This window comes from Brettanomyces nanus, chromosome 1 (genome assembly GCF_011074865.1).
Source record: "Brettanomyces nanus chromosome 1, complete sequence".
NCBI classification, from domain to species: Eukaryota; Fungi; Ascomycota; class Pichiomycetes; order Pichiales; family Pichiaceae; genus Brettanomyces; species Brettanomyces nanus.
This window is the reverse complement of record NC_052374.1, coordinates 1,062,655-1,085,021: the sequence shown is the minus strand read 5'-3', so window position 1 is coordinate 1,085,021 and position 22,367 is coordinate 1,062,655. Positions and strand designations below refer to the sequence as shown.

At 41.5% G+C, this 22,367-nt stretch overlaps 12 protein-coding genes across 12 annotated transcripts; 8 read left to right on the top strand and 4 right to left on the bottom strand.

The window, feature by feature from the left end:
• Nucleotides 1-333: 333 nt before the first annotated feature.
• On the bottom strand, nucleotides 334-2,493 carry FOA43_000509 (uncharacterized protein; the record flags this gene model as incomplete). The annotated part of the gene is made up of 1 exon (XM_038920839.1): nucleotides 334-2,493. The coding sequence occupies one exon, from the start codon at nucleotides 2,491-2,493 to the stop codon at nucleotides 334-336; it is 2,160 nt and encodes a 719-aa protein (XP_038776767.1).
• Nucleotides 2,494-3,023: 530 nt separating this feature from the next.
• FOA43_000508 (uncharacterized protein) lies at nucleotides 3,024-3,470 on the top strand (the record flags this gene model as incomplete). The annotated part of the gene is made up of 1 exon (XM_038920838.1): nucleotides 3,024-3,470. One exon carries the CDS (start codon nucleotides 3,024-3,026, stop codon nucleotides 3,468-3,470), a length of 447 nt encoding a protein of 148 aa, XP_038776766.1.
• A 400-nt stretch (nucleotides 3,471-3,870) lies between these two features.
• On the top strand, nucleotides 3,871-5,112 carry SDS22 (Protein phosphatase 1 regulatory subunit sds22; the record flags this gene model as incomplete). Its single annotated transcript, XM_038920837.1, has 1 exon — nucleotides 3,871-5,112. The coding sequence occupies one exon, from the start codon at nucleotides 3,871-3,873 to the stop codon at nucleotides 5,110-5,112; it is 1,242 nt and encodes a 413-aa protein (XP_038776765.1).
• Nucleotides 5,113-5,522: 410 nt separating this feature from the next.
• Nucleotides 5,523-6,839, top strand: FOA43_000506 (uncharacterized protein; the record flags this gene model as incomplete). The annotated part of the gene is made up of 1 exon (XM_038920836.1): nucleotides 5,523-6,839. The coding sequence occupies one exon, from the start codon at nucleotides 5,523-5,525 to the stop codon at nucleotides 6,837-6,839; it is 1,317 nt and encodes a 438-aa protein (XP_038776764.1).
• A 297-nt stretch (nucleotides 6,840-7,136) lies between these two features.
• On the top strand, nucleotides 7,137-8,840 carry PGM2 (Phosphoglucomutase-2; the record flags this gene model as incomplete). The annotated part of the gene is made up of 1 exon (XM_038920835.1): nucleotides 7,137-8,840. The coding sequence occupies one exon, from the start codon at nucleotides 7,137-7,139 to the stop codon at nucleotides 8,838-8,840; it is 1,704 nt and encodes a 567-aa protein (XP_038776763.1).
• A 109-nt stretch (nucleotides 8,841-8,949) lies between these two features.
• On the bottom strand, nucleotides 8,950-12,873 carry FOA43_000504 (uncharacterized protein; the record flags this gene model as incomplete). The annotated part of the gene is made up of 3 exons (XM_038920834.1): nucleotides 8,950-9,648; nucleotides 9,697-9,716; nucleotides 9,999-12,873. The coding sequence occupies 3 exons, from the start codon at nucleotides 12,871-12,873 to the stop codon at nucleotides 8,950-8,952; spliced, it is 3,594 nt and encodes a 1,197-aa protein (XP_038776762.1).
• Nucleotides 12,874-13,334: 461 nt separating this feature from the next.
• On the top strand, nucleotides 13,335-14,990 carry FOA43_000503 (uncharacterized protein; the record flags this gene model as incomplete). Its single annotated transcript, XM_038920833.1, has 1 exon — nucleotides 13,335-14,990. One exon carries the CDS (start codon nucleotides 13,335-13,337, stop codon nucleotides 14,988-14,990), a length of 1,656 nt encoding a protein of 551 aa, XP_038776761.1.
• Nucleotides 14,991-15,343: 353 nt separating this feature from the next.
• On the top strand, nucleotides 15,344-16,048 carry FOA43_000502 (uncharacterized protein; the record flags this gene model as incomplete). Its single annotated transcript, XM_038920832.1, has 1 exon — nucleotides 15,344-16,048. The coding sequence occupies one exon, from the start codon at nucleotides 15,344-15,346 to the stop codon at nucleotides 16,046-16,048; it is 705 nt and encodes a 234-aa protein (XP_038776760.1).
• Nucleotides 16,049-16,298: 250 nt separating this feature from the next.
• Nucleotides 16,299-17,732, top strand: RBV1 (RUVB-like protein; the record flags this gene model as incomplete). The annotated part of the gene is made up of 1 exon (XM_038920831.1): nucleotides 16,299-17,732. One exon carries the CDS (start codon nucleotides 16,299-16,301, stop codon nucleotides 17,730-17,732), a length of 1,434 nt encoding a protein of 477 aa, XP_038776759.1.
• A 56-nt stretch (nucleotides 17,733-17,788) lies between these two features.
• Nucleotides 17,789-19,774, bottom strand: FOA43_000500 (uncharacterized protein; the record flags this gene model as incomplete). The annotated part of the gene is made up of 1 exon (XM_038920830.1): nucleotides 17,789-19,774. One exon carries the CDS (start codon nucleotides 19,772-19,774, stop codon nucleotides 17,789-17,791), a length of 1,986 nt encoding a protein of 661 aa, XP_038776758.1.
• Nucleotides 19,775-20,039: 265 nt separating this feature from the next.
• FOA43_000499 (uncharacterized protein) lies at nucleotides 20,040-21,188 on the bottom strand (the record flags this gene model as incomplete). The annotated part of the gene is made up of 1 exon (XM_038920829.1): nucleotides 20,040-21,188. The coding sequence occupies one exon, from the start codon at nucleotides 21,186-21,188 to the stop codon at nucleotides 20,040-20,042; it is 1,149 nt and encodes a 382-aa protein (XP_038776757.1).
• A 296-nt stretch (nucleotides 21,189-21,484) lies between these two features.
• On the top strand, nucleotides 21,485-22,366 carry FOA43_000498 (uncharacterized protein; the record flags this gene model as incomplete). The annotated part of the gene is made up of 1 exon (XM_038920828.1): nucleotides 21,485-22,366. One exon carries the CDS (start codon nucleotides 21,485-21,487, stop codon nucleotides 22,364-22,366), a length of 882 nt encoding a protein of 293 aa, XP_038776756.1.
• Nucleotide 22,367: the final 1 nt, after the last annotated feature.

The following is a 22,367-nucleotide window of genomic DNA, read 5'->3' as shown; positions in this document are numbered from 1 at the left end:
GATACATATATTTTTTTATGGCTCTCCTACTTCTACTTCAGATAGCTTTGTGATGCCTTTCCCTGTACCCGTGGTATGACTTTCTTTGTTATATCTTGATTATCCCATTCACTTTGTCGGCGTTTGTTATTCATTTTTTTGCTACTCTATCTCTCTCTATATATATATCTTGTTTATTTTATTGTTTTCATATCCTACCAACGGCACGATGCAACTAGATAATAATAATTCAACTACACTTGATAAATGGAGGGTAAAGTTACCGTATATGTACAAATGTGATCTAAAAATTAGCTGAAGAAAAAGAACGATCTTTCTGTGCTAGTGTAACCTTTACAAATGGATCGAAAGTAAGTCATAATTGCTGAATTGCTTGTTGCAATTCGGGCACTTACGCATTCTGGAAGCAAGACGGTTATGAATGCATTCGCTACAAAAGCAGTGGCCACAAGACTTTAAAGTGACATCTTTGAAATTCTTGTTGCAGAGCTGACATTTCGTCATCGTCAAAAGAGCCTGGTTGATCTCCTCATCTTCAGCCGATCTTGAATCAGATCTGTATTTTTCGACAAGCTTTTGCAATTCGTTCACTTGCGACTGCATCGACTGTGTGTGGGAGTCTAAAGAAAGAACCTTTTTATCTTTCTGGCTAATTACCTCTTGCTTCTTCACTAAGCTAGACTGTAAATCTGAGTTATTATCCTGTAACGTTTTCAACTTGATTTCAAGCTCTTTGTTCTTATTTCTTTGAAATGTGAGGTCATTATTGTAAACAGACTCGAGATTCTTCAATTTCGAGAACAATGAGTTTTCAATCTCAAGCTTCTTGAGAAGTTTCTTCTCATTGGCTTTCAACACTTCGATTAGTTCCGCCTGTTTAGTTAAATTTCCGTTCAATATCTTATTCTGCATGGTCAAAGCATCCTTGGTTCTCATTGCCTGAAAGTACTTTTCATCAGCTTTGCTTTTCTCCACACTAAGTTTGTTAATGTAAGAGTCTGATTCAATATATTTGGCAAGCTTGGTGTTAGCTAACTGCCGCGTCGATTTGAACGCATCCTCCATCTGCTTCAATTCTCGAGATAGAAGCTTATTGTGCTTGGAGAGAGTTTCAGAATCTTGGTTTCCCTTATCACTGTTATTCTCAAAATTAAGTTCGGTGTCCATCGATTCCTCTAGTTCTTCTACTCTCTTTTCAAGAATCTGATTCAACTTCCTATACTCTTCAGCAAGTTCACTCTTGCCCTTCTCTGCCTTCATGATGTTAATTTTGGCCTTAAGGCTATCTCTATCCGATCTTATTCGATTAATGTCGTTCTCTAGTTTGGCGATATATCCATTGTTGAATTCCATCTCAGACTTCAATTGAGCCTCCAATTTCTCCTTTTTTGCCGTGAAGTTGGATTCGAGTTCAAACAATTGTGATTCAATCTTCGAACCCTCAAATTTGACCTGGCTAATCTGTGTGCTTAGACTAGAGTTTTTGGCTAGTAAGGCCTGATATTCGGAACACCTAACTAGGTCTTTTTCAGATATATTAATCATCGCGCCTTTCAATTCGGTCACCTGCTTCTCTAGCAATGCAGCTTTACCACTCTTGTCGTCAAGTTGTTCGGACATTGCTTTGTTCTCAGATGTAAGACCTGCCAATTCAATTTTCAGGTCCTCAACTTCTTTTCGACTGGCCTTAAGGGCCTCTAAATCTTCTTCGACTTTAGCTGTACCGTTGCCATTAACACCCACTGTTTCACTTAAGCCATCGGCTACGTCCGTAACTTCTTCTTTAATAACACCGCCATCTTTATCTTCAGTTTTCAACTCCTCCTTATCGTGAAGATTATCACTAATGCGGTTGAGAGACTTAGAACTTCGATTCTCAACAAATTTAACATAAGTATCCACTTCCTGGTTCAAATCCTCAATCTTATCTCTCAACAACTTGTTCTCATCTTCCAATCTGGATTTGAAAACGTTCAAATTTGTGAGAGATTCTTCTAAATCCACCAGCTTGTCGTCTCTATTTTTGACCGGTTGTGATAACAAAGGTTGTAAGAGGGATATGAGTTTGGTACGTTTTGCCTGCAACTCTTGCTGCAGTTGGTCGGTTTCCTTTACTGCAGACTCGGGAACATTAATTAATAGATGCTGATTGAAATCAGATCCATCGCTAGCCTCCACCTTGGCAACCATATCAAAATTTTGAAAGTTGTCAATAACCTGTGACCACCAATTATTTATGATAGAATAATACTTGTTGAGAGAGGAGTAATTGTCATTGATCCTGCTAAGTTCTCTTCTCAAACGTCTGTTCCGGTGACGTACGAGGTTCAGCATACGGTATATGGCCTCTTTTTGATAATAAATCACATCGTCTTGGGACAATAGACCGCCATCTGTCAACTCCTCGAGCGAAGTTTCAGACCGTTTGAACTTCTTCTTGACGGATTGTTGACCGGTAGTATTCTCCGAAAATGGCCTTTTCACTGTAGACATCTTCTTTTTCCTCGCTCCAATAATATACAGACTATAGTACAGTACAGCACAGTCGACAACGTGTGGCAAAGGCAAAAATATGGGTGAGTAAAATATCCCAGGTTGTTCCTGACTAATCGCAAAGGAGAAAAAGGTGTTCAGTGTAACAAGAGAAAGAAAAAGAACGGACAGAGAGCCACGTCGATCCAACTGTAACAAGTAAAAGATCGCTCGCTCACTCTTTCGTCGCTGCGTCGCTAGCCCAGCTACTTCTACTCCGGGTAACTATATTAGTGGACGATTGGTCGGTCAATCAGAAGTAATTTTCAAAATATTCCCGCCGTAGTAGAAGCAGCCCACGCACGCACCCTCCCCGAGGACAGGACGATTCTATAGCTCAGTTCCCCGTAGTCCAAATCTTGATGCTTTTAATTAGGGGAATTTTTTTTCTTTCCATCCTTTTTCAGAGAAGCGAAACAGCGCCTTTAATTTAAGCTAGTTAATTAGTTGATAGCTGAACCGTTAAATATATCCTTACTCTGTTATTCGCCATGTTCAGACAAATTGCTTACGCTGCAAGAAATTCTGCCAAATTGGCATCGAGAGCTGCCACTTTTAGAGCCGCCACTCTTAGAGCCACCACTTCCGTTGGTTCCATGATGAGACCGGTAGCCTTTACTCCTGTCAAGTTCATGAGATTCTCCTCCACAGGATCTTCTTTGACTAAAGAAGATGTTCTTGCTAGAACAGTTTCTGTGTTGAAAACCTTTGAATTGAAGAACTCGACCGATAAGATTGAGTTGGAAACCCAGTTTACCAAGGATTTGGGAATGGACTCCCTAGATTACAACGACGCTTTGGTTGCTTTAGAGGAGGAATTTGATGTTGTTTTCGACGACAAGAGTGCAAATGAGATTAAAACTGTGGGTGAGACTGTTTCCTACGTTCTTAAAAACTACTTGCCAGAGCAGCAGGACTTGGACAAGGAAGTTCGTTAGATATTCTAAGAGAGGAGCTTTCCTTCTATATATGTATATATGTTTGTCATTGAACAACTTTTTTCCACCGTACCTATTCATTTATTCCGGGCTCAAGTGATGTAGTTAGTGCCTTAATTAGTTAGTAAGTGTTCATTCCATTCACGGCAAAAGTTTTGTTTCCACACTACTTTTCCTCATGAATCTGAATCTTGCAATCATCGGCTGACGAAAAGTATCCACAACAACAATTCTTTCCCTTGAGGCGGGCGCCTGTTTCTTTGCTGCTGGTTTTTTATTAGGCAGTCGATCAATGGCATACTAATTTCAATTCCTCTCGACCTCTGACTAGTACTTTTGTGCAGTTCTACAAAACAAAAGAAAATATTAACAGAAGGTTAGTACTATTTGCATTCGGATTATGTCTGGAGATAAGCAGGATCAGCATTTAGCGGACAAGGTCGACAAACTGCGCCTTCAAGAAGGTACAGAGTCTGTCAGCGGTGAAGTTGAAGCTGTTGACAGCTCTGGGGAGGCTGTCCGATCGATGTCTTCTGCCACTGATGATGAGGACGATGACGATGATAATGATGATGAGGAGGAGGATGAAAGTCCTATGGTTAAGGCCATTAGAGTCGAAGAAGAGATGAAAAAGAAAGAATTCGCCCATATTGAAAAGACTTATGGCATGACTGAGATTCCTGACTCTACTCCGCAGATTCTCCCCGCCGATAGTGAACTTACTGAAGATGTGCCCCTTGACACAGACTACATTGATTTGGTTCATATGAAGATCCGGTCTTTGGAGTCCTTGGGTCTAGACCGCTTTTCAAAATTGGAAAGTCTTGTCCTCAGAGACAATTTGATTGAGTCTCTTCATGAGTTTAAACTTTTGACTTGCAAAGATTGTTTGGAAGAGCTTGATCTTTATGATAACCGAATTAAGCACATCTCCAAACATATCAATGAACTGATTAATTTGAAGAGTTTGGATCTTTCATTTAACAATTTGAAGCATGTTAAGCACGTCGACAAGTTGACCAAGTTGGAAAACTTGTATTTTGTGCAGAACAAGATCCATTTCATTGAGAATTTGGAAGGTTTGAATCACTTAAAGAATTTGGAGTTTGGTGGTAACCACGTTGAAAGAATATCTGAGACCATATTGAAGTTACCTTCTTTAGAGCAGCTCTGGTTGGGTCAAAACAAAATTACAAAGCTTGAAAACTTGGATAATTTGAACAATTTAAAGATATTATCGATTCAGTCCAACCGTATTGACCACATCGAAGGATTGGATAAACTACAAAGTTTGGAAGAACTTTATCTCTCCCACAACAAGATTACAAAACTACAAGGTTTGGAGAAATTGTCCAATCTAAACGTGTTAGATATAACAGGAAATAAAATCTCAAGGATCGAAAATATGAAGGAGCTCAAGAATCTCACTGATTTCTGGGCCTCGTATAATTTGATCGATTCCTTCGACAACCTCCATGAAGAATTGGGCTGTTTACCAAAGTTGGAAACGGTTTATCTTGAAGGTAATCCAATCCAGCGGAATAACTCGACTCAGTATAGAACTAAAGTCAGATTAAACCTCGGCAAGTCGCTTAAAAAGATTGATGCTTTGTACATTGCGTCCAATCAAATGGTTCTTTAGTGTGAGGTAAATAGTTTAGCTAATTAAGAAAAGAAAAAAAATGAAAATGTATGTATGTAGTCAGGTAGTATTACACCGAGATTGCTCCCCCGCAGTTAAAGCACACCATATAGTCTATTCTCACCGAGCTTCTTCCCCACAAATTATTAATACCGGACCAATCACTACATTTAACTGCATGTGAATGACACTAGCTCCCCTTATAAATAGGGGAGCAGGTCTTCTCCTTGATGTAATTTGTGGGAGTTCAGAAGAGATGCCTTGCAAGACAGCGATCGGCCTTTCTCTTTTTTTTTAGTCTGTTAGATTTCTAGCTTCTTCTTTTTTTAAGATCTATCGGAGATATCACAAATTCTAGTTAACTTTCACTCCCGTACCTTTCTTGTCACTTTTTCAGACTCTAGCTAGCTATGTTCAGGTCTTCAAAATCTGTTCGATATATTCGTTTCCCGTCAACTTATTCGTTGGCGTCCAATCTTGTGCGATTTCAGTCTAGATGGGCCGGCGTTCCTCAGGCTCCATCAGATAAAATATTAGGGCTCAGTTTGTTGTACACATTAGACGCCAATCCTAATAAAGTCGATCTAGGAGTGGGAGCTTATAGAGACGGCAATGGAAGCCCTTGGATTTTACCGTCAGTTCGAATGGCTGAGAAAATCCTTCAAGACACGGAATCTGACAAGGAATATTCTCCTATTCTTGGTTCTCCCAAATTCATTCAGCTTGTGCAGAAGCTTTTGTTTGCGCATGACACGAGTGGCTTTCAGCTATTGGCGGATGGCCGGATCGTCACCGCACAGGGACTTTCGGGGACGGGTTCACTAAGAGTATTGGCCGAGTTTCTTCATAGGTTTCACAGCAACCATCACGTGAAAGTACCAGATCCTACATGGACCAACCACCTAAGTATTATGAAAGACTCTGGACTCACTACATCAGCATACAGATATTATGACCAGAAATCAAATGCATTGGATTTCGATGGTCTGCTGGAAGATTTAAGTAGATCGGAAGAAGGTACCATAGTGCTATTGCATCTGAGCTGTCATAATCCGACAGGTGTGGACTCTTCGCCAGAACAATGGGACGAAATTATCAAGATGCTGAGCGAAAGGAATCTTGTTCCAGTGGTGGACACGGCATATCAGGGTTTTCAATCGGGAGATCCAGTGAAAGATTTGGCAACACTATTTAAATTTAATGATGCCGTAGCCATGGGAAAAATCCCTACTTACCTATTATCGCAGTCATTTGCAAAAAATATGGGTCTTTATGGTGAACGTGTGGGTACATTATCGGTTATCTGCTCAGGTCCTCGAGAATCAGAGCGAGTTCGTTCTCAATTGGCCAAGTTAATCCGGCCCATGTACTCGTCGCCACCTACGCACGGCTCAAAATTGGTGGAAACTATTTTGGGAAATGAAGATATTTACAACCAATGGTTGAACGATGTAAAAACTATGTGTGATAGGTTAGACTCAATGAGACTATTACTTTATGACAAGCTAACTGTCGAATACAATAGTGCTCTTGATTGGGAACATATAATAACCCAGAAAGGAATGTTTTGTTATACTGGTTTGAATCCTCGTCAGGTTGAAAAACTTCGGAGTACAAAGTCCGTGTATATGACAGCTGATGGCAGAATATCCATTGCCGGCATTTGTCTCAAAAATATCGACTACTTGGCCAGATCTATAGATGAGGTGACAAAGGAAACAGCATAATTCTCTGTAGTACTTCGTATGCTTGTATATCCATATATATGCATATATATATTAACGAAGTCATGATTGTCTCTACTGTGAGGTGCTATATTAAATCTTCTTTCGGCTCTACTGACAAATGATGATTTGCGGGAACATTTCTTTTTTTTATGATGCAGGTGCTTTCGGTCCCCTTTGTCCCCCACAAAGCTGGAGACGACGACTGACTTCATCAAATGACACCTTCATGATTAGGTTTCTGCTTGTTTCTCTTTTCTTCTTTCTTCTTATCCTACTGCTTTTTATTCAACATTTACAATGTCCTTCGCCGTTATTACCGTTCCTACTAAACCGTTCGATGACCAGAAGCCTGGTACTTCTGGTTTGAGAAAGCACACAAAAGTATTCCAGGAGCCTCACTACTCTGAGAACTTCATCCAATCTATATTATCAGCAATGCCCGGCGGACCAAAAGAAAAGACCCTTGTTGTTGGTGGCGATGGAAGATATTACAATGATCATTTTCTCAACTTGATAGCGCAAATTGGTGCTGCCAATGGCCTAAAAAGTTTGGTCATTGGTCAGAACGGTCTTCTTTCAACTCCAGCTGCGTCTCATGTAATAAGAGCTTATAATGAAGCAGGAAAGACTGTGGATGGAGGTATCATTTTGACTGCCTCTCATAATCCTGGTGGACCAGAAAAAGATTGTGGTATCAAGTACAATTTATCTAATGGAGGTCCCGCACCTGAGTCTGTTACTGACAAAATCTTTGAGGTTTCCAGACAGCTCACTTCCTATAAGATCATTAAGGATCTTCCTAAATTGGATCTTACTCAGGTCAATAAAAAGTTTTACGGACCTTTGAGCGTGGAGATTATTGATTCTACCGCAGATTATGTTGCTATGTTGAAAGAAATTTTTGACTTTGATTTGATTAAGCGTTTCATAAAGAAGAGTCTTCCAGCTGGATTCACTTTCTTGTTCGATGGTCTAAATGGTGTGACTGGTATTTACGGTAAGGCAATCTTTGTCGATGAGCTAGGCCTACCTGTTTCTGCTATTCAAGACTGCACCCCATTACCTGATTTCGGTGGCATGCATCCGGATCCTAATCTAACCTACGCACGTTCTCTTGTTGATCGCGTTGACAAAGAACAGATCTCTTTTGGTTGCGCTTCTGATGGTGACGGCGACCGTAACATGATATATGGTGCCAATGCGTTTGTTTCTCCCGGTGATTCCGTTGCTATCATCGCCGAGTATGCGGCTGATTGCATTCCTTACTTTAAAAAGACCGGAGTTCGCGGTTTGGCAAGATCCATGCCAACATGTGGTGCCATTGACCTTGTTGCTAAGGATAAAGGTTTGAACTTGTATGAGGTGCCAACTGGTTGGAAGTTTTTCTGCGCCTTATTCGATGCCAAAAAACTATCTATTTGCGGTGAAGAATCCTTCGGTACTGGTTCAGATCATATCAGAGAGAAGGATGGCTTATGGGCTATCATGGCATGGTGGAACATTTTGGCCTATTTGGCTGAAAAGAACCCTGAAGATGACCCTACTCTCGCCAATGTTCAGCATTCTTTCTGGAAAAAGTATGGAAGAACTTTCTTCACCCGTTATGATTTTGAAGGATGTACTAAGAAGGCCGGTGACAGTGTTATGACTCTCTTAAAATCAAAGATTGATAATCCTGTTTTCATTGGTTCTAGAATAGGTGAGGCTAAGGTAGTTGAAGCTACCAGTTTTTCGTACACTGATTTAGACGGATCTGTGTCCAGTAATCAAGGTTTGATTGTTAAATTGGATTTTGGTGTCAGATTCGTTGTCAGATTATCTGGTACGGGATCTGCAGGTGCAACAATCAGATTGTACTTGGAGAAACATGCCTCCGACAAGTCCGATGTCACTTTAAGCAAGGACGCTGGCAGCTTCCTTGGTGCAGATATTAAGGCTGTTATCGAGTTCTTGCAGCTCAAGAAGTTCATTGGAACCGAAACTCCAACTGTGATTACTTGAGCAGATGATTTTCAATTTTTTACTTGTCTTCCTTTTTCTTTCTTCCGTTTAATCATGTAAGTGGCAGTGATGAAATAATCGTTTTATTCAGTTATGTAAAGGTAACACTCTAGTTGGTTTCTCTGAGACGTCTGAGTACCTCATCGTTATCGACAGCGGCATACGAGGAGGTCTTATAGTTTCGCGTACTACCGAACGATCCGAGTAAAATGGGCACCAAGAGTAGAGAATGAATAGAAGAAATCACTATCAATGATAGCCACATTCGAAAGTAGTACACCTGGAAGATTTTCGATCTGGTAAAGCCAAGCACAGAAATACCAATAAGTTTTGTCATAGTAATTCCACTGAGAGTCGTATTTCCAATGAAGCAAAGGGAATTATACGCCCTACCATCTTTTCTGGAAAGTTTTGGTTCGGTTTCAGAGTTAAAGTTGAAGTTGAAGTGTCGCACAAGATGAACGGTAAACTCCACAGCCAATCCAAGGCAGATCATCAAGTTCACAAGTGAGACGGCATTGAGTGAGACATTCCACAAAGCCATTGACCCCCCAACATTAATCATAATCAGCGCAACGTTGAGCACAATGATAGCGGCATTGGTAAAAGATCCGAGTAGAAGAGATGCTAGTGCAAATACAAGAACAAGTCCAATACAAATTAACGTAATGGAAAGGGAGATAATGTTCTCGTATTGGACAAAGAAAATGTAGAAAGGTGAGTATGCAAATACATCGAGATCTGGCTGTTCCTTCTTGATTTCCTGGGTAATACGTATTGAATCGTGATAAGCATCAATAAAATCTTGCTGAGAGCGAAGGGGAGAATGAGCATTTCGAAAAGAAGAACGAGCCACTTTTCCATCGACTAGATACACTGAAGATGAGTAGGGAGCTTTTCCACCCAAAGGACAAGATGTATCTGATGAAGATTGTATCCATTCATTGAAGAAAGAAGCAAACTCCTCTCCCTCGGGGAATCCATCCATGTTGACGTTCCATGTCCGGCCTTCATAACACGATCGGCATTGTCTTGGAGGTTGATGAGGGGAGCAAAATTCGGTACTCTCAAATATTTCCAAAGGAGCATTTGACTTCTTCATTCGGCAACAATCCTCCAAATCTGGATTGAGCCAAAGAAGGAAATCGTCGAGCCAACTTGCTACTGGCTCTGCAATCGTGCTCAAACCTTCTCTTTTGTATTCCTGCTGAAGAATGTTGACAAAAGACATGGAGTCACAAGTCGTAAATTTGCCACATAAGTGTCTCTGTTCATCGATAGAGCTCACGTTATTATTATCAACAACCCAGTATATTGGAGGTCCCACATTCAAGTACTTGTACATGTCATCAAAGTATCCGACCAAATGAGAATCAGCCGGCATAGCAAGCCTTTGATCCAATCCAAGTTCAATTTTTGGAAGCAAAGAGAGTGAAATACCAAGCCATGTTATGAAAAAAATAAGAACGCCTTTTTTGACAGTAGGCCTGAAAAGCCAGGGAGCTAGATGCTTCTTAATGAGATTACCAAACCAGCCATCACCTGAAGCGCTGGAAGTCCCGCTTAAAAGTTCAGAAAGATTGGCTTCGTGAGCTGCCGAATTTCCAGCTTCCGAGTCTTCTGGAAGAGAAATTAATCCTTCCCTTATCTGGATGAAAGGTAAAAGATCAAGGCGGCCTTCTTCAAGACGTTTCTGATCGAGAGCAAGGACAGCAACAAACGCGGTGAGTTGTAAAATGGTGTTGAAGAAAATTGCCAACGCAGAATAGATGGCAAAGTTACGTACCGCTGGCATTCCGACTGCACTCGCCAAGAGAAAGCATGCAACTTCACTCGTAGCACTAAGTAGAATACTAGGGCCAACATTGGCAAGCGTCTTGGCAACTCTTTCACACAACTGCAGGTCATTAGTCACATTTAGGTAGTTAATATCCTGAAGTTCATTGCAGAGGAGAAAAATGTTATCGACACCAACAGCGAGAACCAAGAATGGTATCACTTCAGCAATGATAAGAGTAGATTTTAAGTTGAAAATGCTGCAAACACCAACAGAGGAAAATACCGACAATAGCACAATGAAAACGCCAGCCAGCCCTAGTCCAAACCTGGTTCTAGTTAGAATCGAAAGCACACTGTCCATCCCAAATTTGTGGCCTGTTGGAACTATATTTCCCCCTCTAGTTCCCAACGCAATCGAAACGTATGCAAACATGACAAGGTAGGATATAACAATAATCTTAACATCTGTATTTGAAGACTTATTAATCTCCTTTTCAACAGAACCATCCGTGTTGTAAGTTATATTGACACCCCATGCCTCTGCTTCTGGAATAAGACTGCCAGAGATATACGTTTCAAGTTGTTCTTCCCAGGATTTTGCTTCAAGAATCTGATTGCTCTGTTGATCTTCATTGTTATTGAGGAGAAGAGTAACCACAAATGCTGGAGAATCGAGTACAGGTTTTTCAAAATCGCCGCCAAATAGCAAAGGCCGAGTAAGCGGCTGCTGGAATGTTGGCAAGCAGTTGACAGGCGATGCAGCACAACTGGAAATTTTCTGCTTCCAAGATGATTCGGGTAAGTAGTTGATGTCTCCATGGAAGTATTGAGAGAATGATTCAAGAGCGCAGGACTCTCCCGTAGGCTTGAAGCAAATATCTGAATAAGTAACATTCTTATTTTCAGCTTGTAATGTCTGAATCTCAACCTCTTTTTCAAACCACCATTTAACAAATTCGTAGTCTTGGAAAATACTGTCTCCAGTAGCATTGGAAACAAATAGCTGCTCTGACCGGTAAAAAGGACCGAAACTCTTATCAAATATGTCCTTCTGTTTGTATGCATTGGCCTCGGGACTAACCCATAAATGAATTGGGTCTCTTTCAAGCTGCAATTTATAGATGAATGAGCAGATTATAGTTGCAATTGTTAGTGTAACACAAATAACATGCCATGGGTATTTGGCACAATATAAGCCTTGTTGATAGAACAGTTTTTCAAGCCAGTCATTAAAAAAGTATGATTTGTTAGCCTTGAAAGAGTCGAAGTTGCTCATCTCATCCGCGGAAGAGAGTTCAGTAGTTTCTTCGGCATCGTTATTGTCGTCGCCCATATCATCAGTAAGCAGAGCAGATTCCCTGTCAAAGAGATTCAGTAAAGAGTTTTTTGAGTCACCATGAGCAAAAGCAACAATGTAAATGTATGCGGCAGCTACAGCTGTATATAGAAGGATAACGGCAAAGGAGAAGCACGGAAGTTTACCAACGGTACATCTGTGTGACGGGTTCAACTTTGAAAGAATGGGACATGCTTGCGGACAATCTGCGCAGGAGCATCTAAATCTTGGATCAACATCGTTGCATTTTCGAGCAATTGTAGTGAATGGAACTATCTTATTCTTGGCATCCTCATACTTGAAGTTCATTTGGAAGGGGGAGCCTCCCAGCATAGGCTTCTTGTCACCCAAAAATTTAAGAAAACCTGAATAGTTATGAGCACCACCACCGATTAAATCCATGGCATAGCCATTTGTGGCACCAAACTTTATATTCTTGCAAGAATCAAAGAACTCAGAAGCAAATGAAGCACTATCGATATAGAAGTCTAGCTCGTCAACAATGTCGTTGCCAGACGTCGATTCGCTGATCTTGGTTACATTGACAAAAGTTGATTGGTCGGGCGAGCAAGTAAAATGGCAGAACATCTGAAAGAAATTCTCCTGACAAGCCGGACATGATGATATCAACGGTCTCACTTTAGCTAAGTTGGTTTTCAACTGCTGGATTTGGCTCATATCGCAGCAAGCAGTATCCGAATTCTGCCAAGAAGAGCCACAAATGCCGACTAGTTCGTTTCGTTCCTCTGCTGTCAATGGCTGTGCCTCAATATTCTGAGGCAGAGGAATGTCAATAAACGATTCCTTGCCTCCAATGCCGTATAATGCACAGAAGCCAGGAGAATGAAGCTCCGTGTATGGGGAAACAGCTAGCGATAACGAAGCCCAAAAGGCCAATAAGGCAAAGGGGATGTTCATTGGGTAGCAGAAGAGAGATGAAAAATCAATTGAGAGAATGAAAATGAAGGAAGTGGTGGGGAAATATCTGGCCGAGGGTCGATAAGAAATGGGTTTATCTGGGGTAGTGATGGACCTACCTGCTGCGCCCGGTAGAACCTGATCAATGTGTGGCTGAGTTTTGACGAACGGGATGTTGCCGAAACTAGCGTAGGAAGCATTCCGCACTAAGAAAAAATTAATTTATAATGATGATGCAATCAATGTAGAAAGACAAGAACTTAGAGAAGCGCGCTTCCGTAACGGTGTTGTTACTCACTAGACTATCGACCGCAGAATATCGAGATCCCGATAGTACTTTAAGTGGCAACAAACAGATCGTGTAAATCAGACTGTTTCTCTTTTTCATTCGGATAGTCTGGATAATCCCTAACTTAGAGCTATCGAGAGAGCAAAAGGAGATTTGGTACCATTGAGTCATTATGACATCATCCTCAACCTCAAAATTCGCTAAGATTTCCGCTGCTGGGGCTACTGCAGCTCCTTCGAAACTTCCATCAACCTCTGAGCATCAATCTCAGGGTTCGTCTGGTTCACGTAAGACCTTAGACCTAGAGCCCAATCCTTTTGAGCAGTCGTTTGCTCAAACTAAGGATGGCCATGCAGATACAGCAGGATCCAATGGAGCAGATGAAGGCAGTAAAGGCGTTGAAGTCACAGGAGCTGGAGCTGGAGCCGGTGGAGAGGTTGGCATCGATGAAGCATCTAGGATCAATGGAGGCAGTCAAAGTAATGCAAATGGAGCCGCGCTTGCTACCTCTAAAACTGCAACTGTTACTTCAGTTCCTAGTTCTCTAGCAGCTATCGCTTTACCTCAAAGCTTTATGCATCAGCAGCCACAGGTCAAATCTGATGCTCAGGCACAGCCTCCTCAGCAGCTCTCTCCTCCAGTGCTAACTCCAGGTGGAACACGTAGACTTCATACTTCAAGTATGCTACCTCCCCTGGTAGGTATGATGTCTCCTGGTGGAGGCTCTCTGCCTGGAACGCCTGGGCTTTGGTCTGCATTCTTTAGTGGTGGTGGTGGTTCAGGAACCCCTGGCAGTGCAACTGCCCAATATTTCAATATTAATCCTTTGAATGGAGCCAGTGATCCACAGCAGCAACAAAAGCAACAGCAACAGCAACAGCAGCAGACTTCTGCTCAGGCTCAGCAGGGACAGCAATACTTTAACTTTGTGTCTGACTCCAGGAAGGCTGGCCTAACTCCTAACGAAAGTTCTATGAGGACAGGTATCACTTCTGGAGGTGGTATGTTATCAGCGCATCTCCCTGGAAGTAATGGATTCAATTTAATGATGGGAACTATGCCTTCTGACCCTATTTCCGGGATTCCTTCCACCCCTGGAGGGTCACTTGCCTCGTTTACTCTACAAGGTAGTGCTACTGGGGAGGGAAACCGAGGCACGGGAGTCACGGGACTTTCACAGCCTCTAAACTTGCCCAATCTGAAGCTGCCAGATAGTATTACCACGCATAAAAGTAAGGTGAACAGCAAGAAGATATGGGACGTGAAATCTTTGGGGGTGGCGGCTGATAGTTCTGGAGCTTTTAAGGGAAAGCATTCACTGAAAAACAGTGATAAAGAGTTGTCCAATAAGAAAAGAAAATTAAGCGTAAAGAAGGAAGCTTCTGCTACATCATCACCACCACCACCACCAGATAACTACGAAAGTGGTAACGGTAGGAAGAGAAAATCTCGCGGTGAGATGACGGAAGAAGAGAAGAGACAGAATTTCCTTGAGAGAAACAGACTTGCAGCGTCTAAGTGTAGGCAGCGGAAGAAGAGGATGGTGGAGAATATGAAGGAAGAATTGGACTTTTACACCAAACAATATCAGAGTCTGAACTCTCAGGTCAGTATATTGAGAGAGCATGTGCTGACATTGAGAACGATCTTGTATGCTCACAAGGCATGTCCGCAACTCGTCGAGCAGGTAGGCGGCATAGAGACTCTCAATACTTTACTAAACGGTACAAACTACGTGGCCCAGCTTCCACAGGCACATCAGGCTCCTCCACCAACCCAATCTCCCCTAACTACTCAAGAGATTTCGAGCTTACAAAGCCTCCCCTAACCACGAATCAGAAACGACCACTCCACAGACTTCCGTGGCTGCCGCTGTGGCTATGAGTACGAACGGACTGATCAATAGACACGAGCAGCGGTCTTAAAAATAGCTAGATGATGCTCAAGGTATTTAATTTTTTGTGCCTGGTTTATTTAGAGTCATATATTGTTTATTTCAAGCGTACTGTTTTCCGATATCAGATCCGAGGTCATTGATTTTTTATTTTATTTTCCAACAATGGAGAAGCAACAGAGAAAGAGAGAAAAAAGCCCATATTAAATACCGATGATTCCCAGTTACCTCTTGCCAAAGAGAGAGAATTAACTAACTGGCTCTGAGTTGAAAGTTGTCGCTCCATCATGTCGTATGATTATCTCAAACACGTCGGAAAGGTCCTCTGTATTGGTAGGAATTATATGGCCCACATCAAGGAGCTTAACAATGCCAAACCGATAGAACCGTTTTTTTTCATCAAGCCCGAATCGGCCGTGTTGAAGTATGGAGAAGGACCGATTTTAATTCCGAAGGGTGTGCTGGCCCATCATGAGATTGAGTTGGCTTGTATCATTGGCAAGCAGCTTAAGGATTTGGATCCTGCTAAATTTGGACCTCAGGAGGCAATCGATTCCATAGAAGGATATGCCTTAGCCATCGATATGACGGCTCGAAATGTTCAGGCTGTAGCCAAGAAGAAGGGATTACCTTGGACCATTGGTAAAGGATTCGACACCTTTTTGCCCATTTCACCCTTGTTGTCCAAGAAACAGATCCCGGACCCTTATAATGTGGAATTAAACCTCAAGGTCAATGATGAGCACAGGCAACATGATGTTACTAACCTCATGATTTTTCCTATCCACAAGTTCCTTAGTAAGATGTCCTCAATTATGACGCTAAATCCCGGTGATGTTATACTTACGGGTACTCCAAAGGGTGTGGGTATCGTCAAGCCTGGCGATATTGTCGAGTGCTGGTGCTCGGTCAATGATGCGGAAGTTCAAGGCTCTCGTATGAAGTTTGATGTGGAGCAGAAGCCTGGTCCATACGAATTTAAGGGTGAGTAGAAAACGCTGTCTGCTAGACAGATCTCGATTGGAAGCTCGCTTTATGTAAGTAATTTCATTCCTTTATTTTTGGTCTTGGCTTCAAGTAAATAGGACTTAAATCCTTCAACCCATTTGAGACTCGATTGACGCGTCGAGAACTAAAAAATTTTCCCATAAGTTTGGAGTTGTCTTTTTTTCCTCCTTAGAGATCATTTGTTCAGGTTCATATAAACGACTAGGCATTCACTAATTGTCTTTCACAAACTTAATGACGGAAACTGTTCAACCTTTAGGATCCATTATTAGTCAGTCGACTACTGAGAGCAGTAAGCCTTCCTCTACGGCAGCCGCCGCAACTGTTGACTCGGCTAGAGAGAACCGGACAGCTGCTCATACACATATCAAGGGACTCGGTCTAGATGAACATGGTTATGCAAAAAAGAACGAAGGAGGCTTTGTAGGTCAAATGGAAGCCCGTGAGGCTTGTGGTGTTATTGTCGATCTTATCAAGTCCAAGAAAATGAGTGGCAAAGCTATCTTATTAGCTGGAGCACCAGGTACCGGTAAGACGGCTTTGGCGTTGGCAGTGTCCCAAGAATTGGGGCCAAAAGTGCCGTTTTGTCCAATAGTTGGCTCTGAATTGTATTCTGCAGAAGTGAAGAAGACTGAAGCTTTAATGGAGAATTTCCGTAGGGCCATTGGCTTGAGAATTAAAGAGACCAAAGAGGTTTATGAAGGAGAGGTCACAGAATTAACACCAGAAGAGGCTGAGAATCCATTGGGAGGCTACGGAAAAACAATCAAACACGTGGTTATTGGTCTGAAAACTTCAAAGGGTACGAAGAGCTTGAAGCTCGACCCATCGATTTATGAAGCTATCCAAAAGGAACACGTTGCCGTCGGTGATGTCATATATATAGAGTCCAATACGGGCTCTGTGAAGCGTGTTGGCAGATCTGATGCCTATGCTACGGAGTTTGATTTGGAGGCCGAAGAATATGTGCCTCTACCAAAGGGAGATGTTCACAAGAAGAAGGAGATTGTGCAGGATATTACGCTTCATGATCTTGATGTTGCCAATGCCAGACCTGAAGGTGGTCAAGATATCCTTTCCATGATGGGACAGTTGCTCAAACCAAGAAAGACAGATATTACTGAAAAGCTTAGAACAGAGGTCAATAAAGTGGTTAGTAAATACATAGATCAAGGTGTTGCCGAGCTTGTTCCCGGTGTCCTCTTCATTGACGAAGTTAATATGTTGGATATCGAGTGTTTCACTTTCTTGAACAAGGCTCTAGAGTCTGAAATTGCCCCTGTGGTGATCCTGGCTTCTAACAGAGGTATGACGACTGTGAGGGGCGCAGAAATTAAGTCTCCTCATGGTGTTCCTCCCGATTTGATTGACCGTTTGTTGATTGTCAGAACTCTTCCTTACAATCATGACGAATCCAAGAATATCATATTGAAGAGATCCAAGGTGGAGGGCTTGGCGCTTTCAGGGGAGGCGTTGGATAAGCTTGCCACGACTTCGATGACTACTTCATTGAGATACTCTTTACAGTTAATGTCTCCGGCTGCCGTTATAGCCAGCGTGGATGGAAGAAATCAGGTCGAAAGTAAAGATATTGATGAATGTTTGTCTCTCTTCTTGGATGCTAAACGAAGTACAAAAGTGTTAGAAGACACCAAGGGTTATTTGTAAAAACTGTATAAATAGATTTAGTGTGTCTTTTATTTCTCTACCTATTATTACATTACTCAATGTTTACCGAGCTCCGCACATTCATCAAGGAATTCGTTCACGCTGCAAATATGAGTAGATCCATACGTGACAAGTTTCTGCCGCGATCCTGCAGCGCCTAAGGAGTTGTTCAAGCTATTACACCAATCCTGCAAATTGGAATACTCAAGATAGTTTCCTCCACCGACAACAAACACCATTGCCTCATTATAGGAATATCTCTTAGGAGGTCTAGAGTGCGTACCACGAGTAGCGTTAGGATCAAAGTACAAGTAGTCATCTGTAAGATTGATTGATTCCTGGTTAGCATTTGCAGGCATCACAATCGATTCCACAATATTGGTAATTGGCATATTTGCCTTTTCTGGAAGAAGATTCTTTATACCGCTAATTAATGAGCCGAAACCTTCCGTAATTTTCGATGATCCCTCCGTAGTTAATCCCATAAGCTTTGATGATAGACCACTAAGAAGATCACCTCCATTGCTTGATAAATTTCTATTCGTACCATTAGTCTGCAATGATTTTCCTGTGTTCATAGCAGACATTTTGTTGAGTTCTTTTACCTTCTTGATGTACTTAAGAGGTGCCAAGTCAACACCAAGATCACCTAATGTCTTTTCGCATTGATCGCAGAAACTCTTTGGCAAATCATCGCACTTAAGATATATGATAAGATAAGTTCTCAACTTATCTCTTGAATTATCACCTTTGGATTGCTTTTTTATTAGTTCTAAAAACTGCTTTTGGGTTCTCAAGTCGTTGAAATTTTGCTCAATCTCAAAGTAGGAATCCAAGTTCTTGGCATCTAGTTCCTTAATTAATTCCGTCAATACCGACATGTGCATGTCAATAATGTTCTTACGCTGGGTAAGCTCTGGCAATGCCTTAATAGCCTCTTGAATATGCTGTGTATTGGTCTTATCGGTAGGATCTATATCTTTGATGGACGAGTATCCAGTTTTGGAAGTGATCTCCTTAGCCTCCTGTGTATATTTACTAAGTTCAGCTTCAACGTGTTCAACGGCATCTGGAAATGGTAACGATGCGTTCTCGTTCCAGAAGAAATCATGCGGATCAATGTCATACCTCCTGACCGTAGACTGGTCATCATCTCCAGAGAGCTTGATTTCAATGGTGTTACGTTCCAATTTAAAAACGTCACTCACCATGCACTGATAAATCCAGGAATGTGCTAGCATAGAGGAAATATCAACATTTCTATCCAGCAAAACAAGAACAAGCTTGTCATGAGACGAGGATGAAGCCGTCGATGTAGATTCAGCACCAGTCCCCTTGTTCTGTCTAGTATTTATTACATGATCTCTAAGCCTCTGGTCGAGTCTCTGAGAGATCAATTCAGCGGGGCCGCCACGGTTGCATCGGATAATGGGAATAGATCCCATAGTCAATATAGCTGAAAACAATCCAGACACAATCTGATCAGCCTTAGATGTAATCTGGTCCTCGGTAGTGTTGGGATCGTTGAACTCTGAATATACGTTTTTCATATCAAGAGAAAAGAGGTTGGGTTCAGTTACTATGAAATCCAAATATTGGTCGTATACCTGCTTGATCTTGTAAGACTTCCCAGTCTGAGCCACCTTCTTGGCAAAATCTTCAAGTAAGGATCTGCTTAAACTCGAAGTAAAATTCACGTAGAAGTCATCATACTGATCGTTTTCGATATCAGCGATGGTCTGGGCGATGTTCTCGGCCGTCGGCTGCAGAAAGTAAATGGCAGGAACATCAGGTAATGCGGCTCTTCTCTGATCAATTAACGTGTGCATAGTAACGCCATATTCTAACAAATCATTAACACGCAGAACAGACGAAACTATACCCGAGGATCTGCGGTCCAAAATCAGCACCTTCCATGTAAGTTCTTCCTGATTTGACGATGATACAAGGTTGACGTCGGTACCAACGTTCAGATGAAGCATCTTCTTCAACTTCTGAATCTGGCATTCTCGAAGAGTCTGTGGATTTTCCATGAGAGACATGTTGTTAGTGTGAGAAAAAAAGAATTTAATAAGAAAGAAAAGGCACAACCTTTATTTGTTGCCAATTCGTTGTCCTTCTTTCACCTGATGAACAAAGGAGCTCGCGAAACATTTCAATTTGAATTCTTGTGAGTTCGAGATCCGAATATTATTATGGTGTAAAGATGTTTGATATCCGGACTACAATTCATCTACGCTTATAAGTATATTATCATGGTTATCATCACTATAAAACGAGGAGAATAAGAAAAAAAAATCGGATTCTCTACGGCAATCTCTTAATTGGTCCGCCAGGAGAATGCATGTTCCTAGCTGTAAGAATCTCTACTCCATCCTCGGTAACAAGTAAAGTGTGCTCGAACTGGGCACTTGGCTTACCATCAGAGGTTGCGGCAGTCCAGTTATCTGGCCACATTATATCTCTGTAGGTGCCCATATTCAACATGGGTTCGATGGTAAAGCAGATACCGGCCTTACACGTTCCAACGCTCTTATTTCTGGCATAATGCAAGATATCAGGCTGACAATGAAACAGGTTATTGATTCCATGACCGCAGTATGTTCTCACAACAGAAACATTGTGCTTCTTTGCATGCGCTTCAATCAAATCACCAAAGTGTCTAAACGGAATGCCCGGCCTAACAGTAGAAATAGCTTTCATAGTGGCCTCACGAGTGGTTTCCACCAAATTAACGAGCTCCTTGTTCTGCTTGGCCTTCTCACCAACATAGTAAGTCTCGTTCAAATCAGCGTGTAAACCAAACTTGTAAATGGTGACGTCTAAATTGACAATATCACCGTCCTTTAGAACGGTTTTATCGGGGATACCATGACAAATCACCTCGTTGACAGACGTACACACCGATTTGGGATAGTTGAAATAGTTAAGAGGTGAAGGATAAGCTTCCCTCTTGATAGCCTCCTTATAAATGATCTTATCGAGATCTTCTGTGGTGATCCCAGGTCTAACAGCTGCAGCTGCTGCATCCAACACTTCCCTGCCCAATTTACACACAACTCTCATCTTTTCAATCTCCTCAGATGATAATACTCTGACTTTGTTTGTTTTGTCATTTTTTATTTCCGAGACTGGTCGTCCATCACGTGAATAGTCAGGTCTTTGGATAGATTCGGGAACTTGAGGCTCGATGGTGAGGGGATAAGCAGGTTTAATATCACCACTGAATTCAAATTCTGGAAATGGGTTGTATGATTCTGCATCCTCTTTAGGATGATAAGCTTTATGTAGATGCCAGGATTCTCTGAAGCATTTAGAGCTGCAGAAATATTGTTTGGCACCGTTTTTCAGACAAATCGGGCACTTTAGGTTAGATGTCGTCTTCTTACCACACACAGGAGAAGCACAATATCTGGCTTCTTCTTGGTCATCATTTTTGGTTTCCTCCGCTGTCATTGTAAACAAAAGACAAATAAATAGAGAGACAAAAGATAGAACGAAAATAAAAAAGGATATGGAACAATAAAAAATTTTGTCAAGTTTATGACATCTCTCTCGATCCAACTCCTCTTTCCTCCGGTGGGTCTCCTACAAGATTCTGAAGAGATGAAAATTGAAAAAGACGAAAAGAAAAAAAAAATTCTTCTTCTAGAATTTCCAGGCTTTTTTTATTCACAAAGAACGACAGGAACGGTTCTCTTTTCTAGTATCACTATTAAAGAGTAGCTTTCTTTAATTATATATCGTTGGTTATGGCCATCAAGCAGCTCAGAGAATATACAGTTTTACCGGTTTTATTACCGGGTACCAGAAACATTTCAAAGGCATGGCATTATCTATTCATCAAGAAGCATGTAACCAAGGATGAAGCTGAAAGTAAGACAAGATCATTATTCATAGTGAATATACCTGTGGGGGCAAATTTCAATAATATGAAACGATTAATGAGTCAGGTAGCATTAGGCGCAAATATAGAAAGCTTTCAGGCATGTGAATACTACGACCCAGACAATGTCATCAATTATAACATGGATATCAACTTGAGTAAACTCAGCAATGCCGACTTTGGCGAAGAAAATCTTAGAGACAATAGAATACCTGTTGGTTGTGGAGTGGTGACGTTTCTAGACAGAGATGGTATGAATTTGGCATTATCTAGCATCAAGAAGCTAGTCATGTCATCAAAGAGTGATTGTAAACCACCTGAATGGGAGTTGTTTACGGATAAAGAAACGGGAAGTTCTAGATATCTTGGTGTGAATAATAGATTGAATGCTGGCAGTTTATCGAAAGATGTGTATTCTTCGATGAAAGCTTTTGAAAAGCGTGAGCACGAGGTTGAAGAAGAGCTTAAGCAGATGACAGAGACAGTTGATGAAGATGGATTTACAGTTGTGGTTGGACCTCATAGAAAGACCAAGAGTGGTATCATGGGATCTCTGAAAACTTTAACAGATCTTGAGCATGATGAAAAGTACTCAAAGAAAATAAAGAAGAAGGAAAAGAAGGACTTCTACAGGTTCCAGATAAGAGAGCGTAAGAAGCAAGAGGTGAATGATTTGCTTAAGAAATTTAAAGACGATCAGGAACGTGTGCGTATAATGAGAGAGAAGCGCCGGTTTAACCCATACTAGA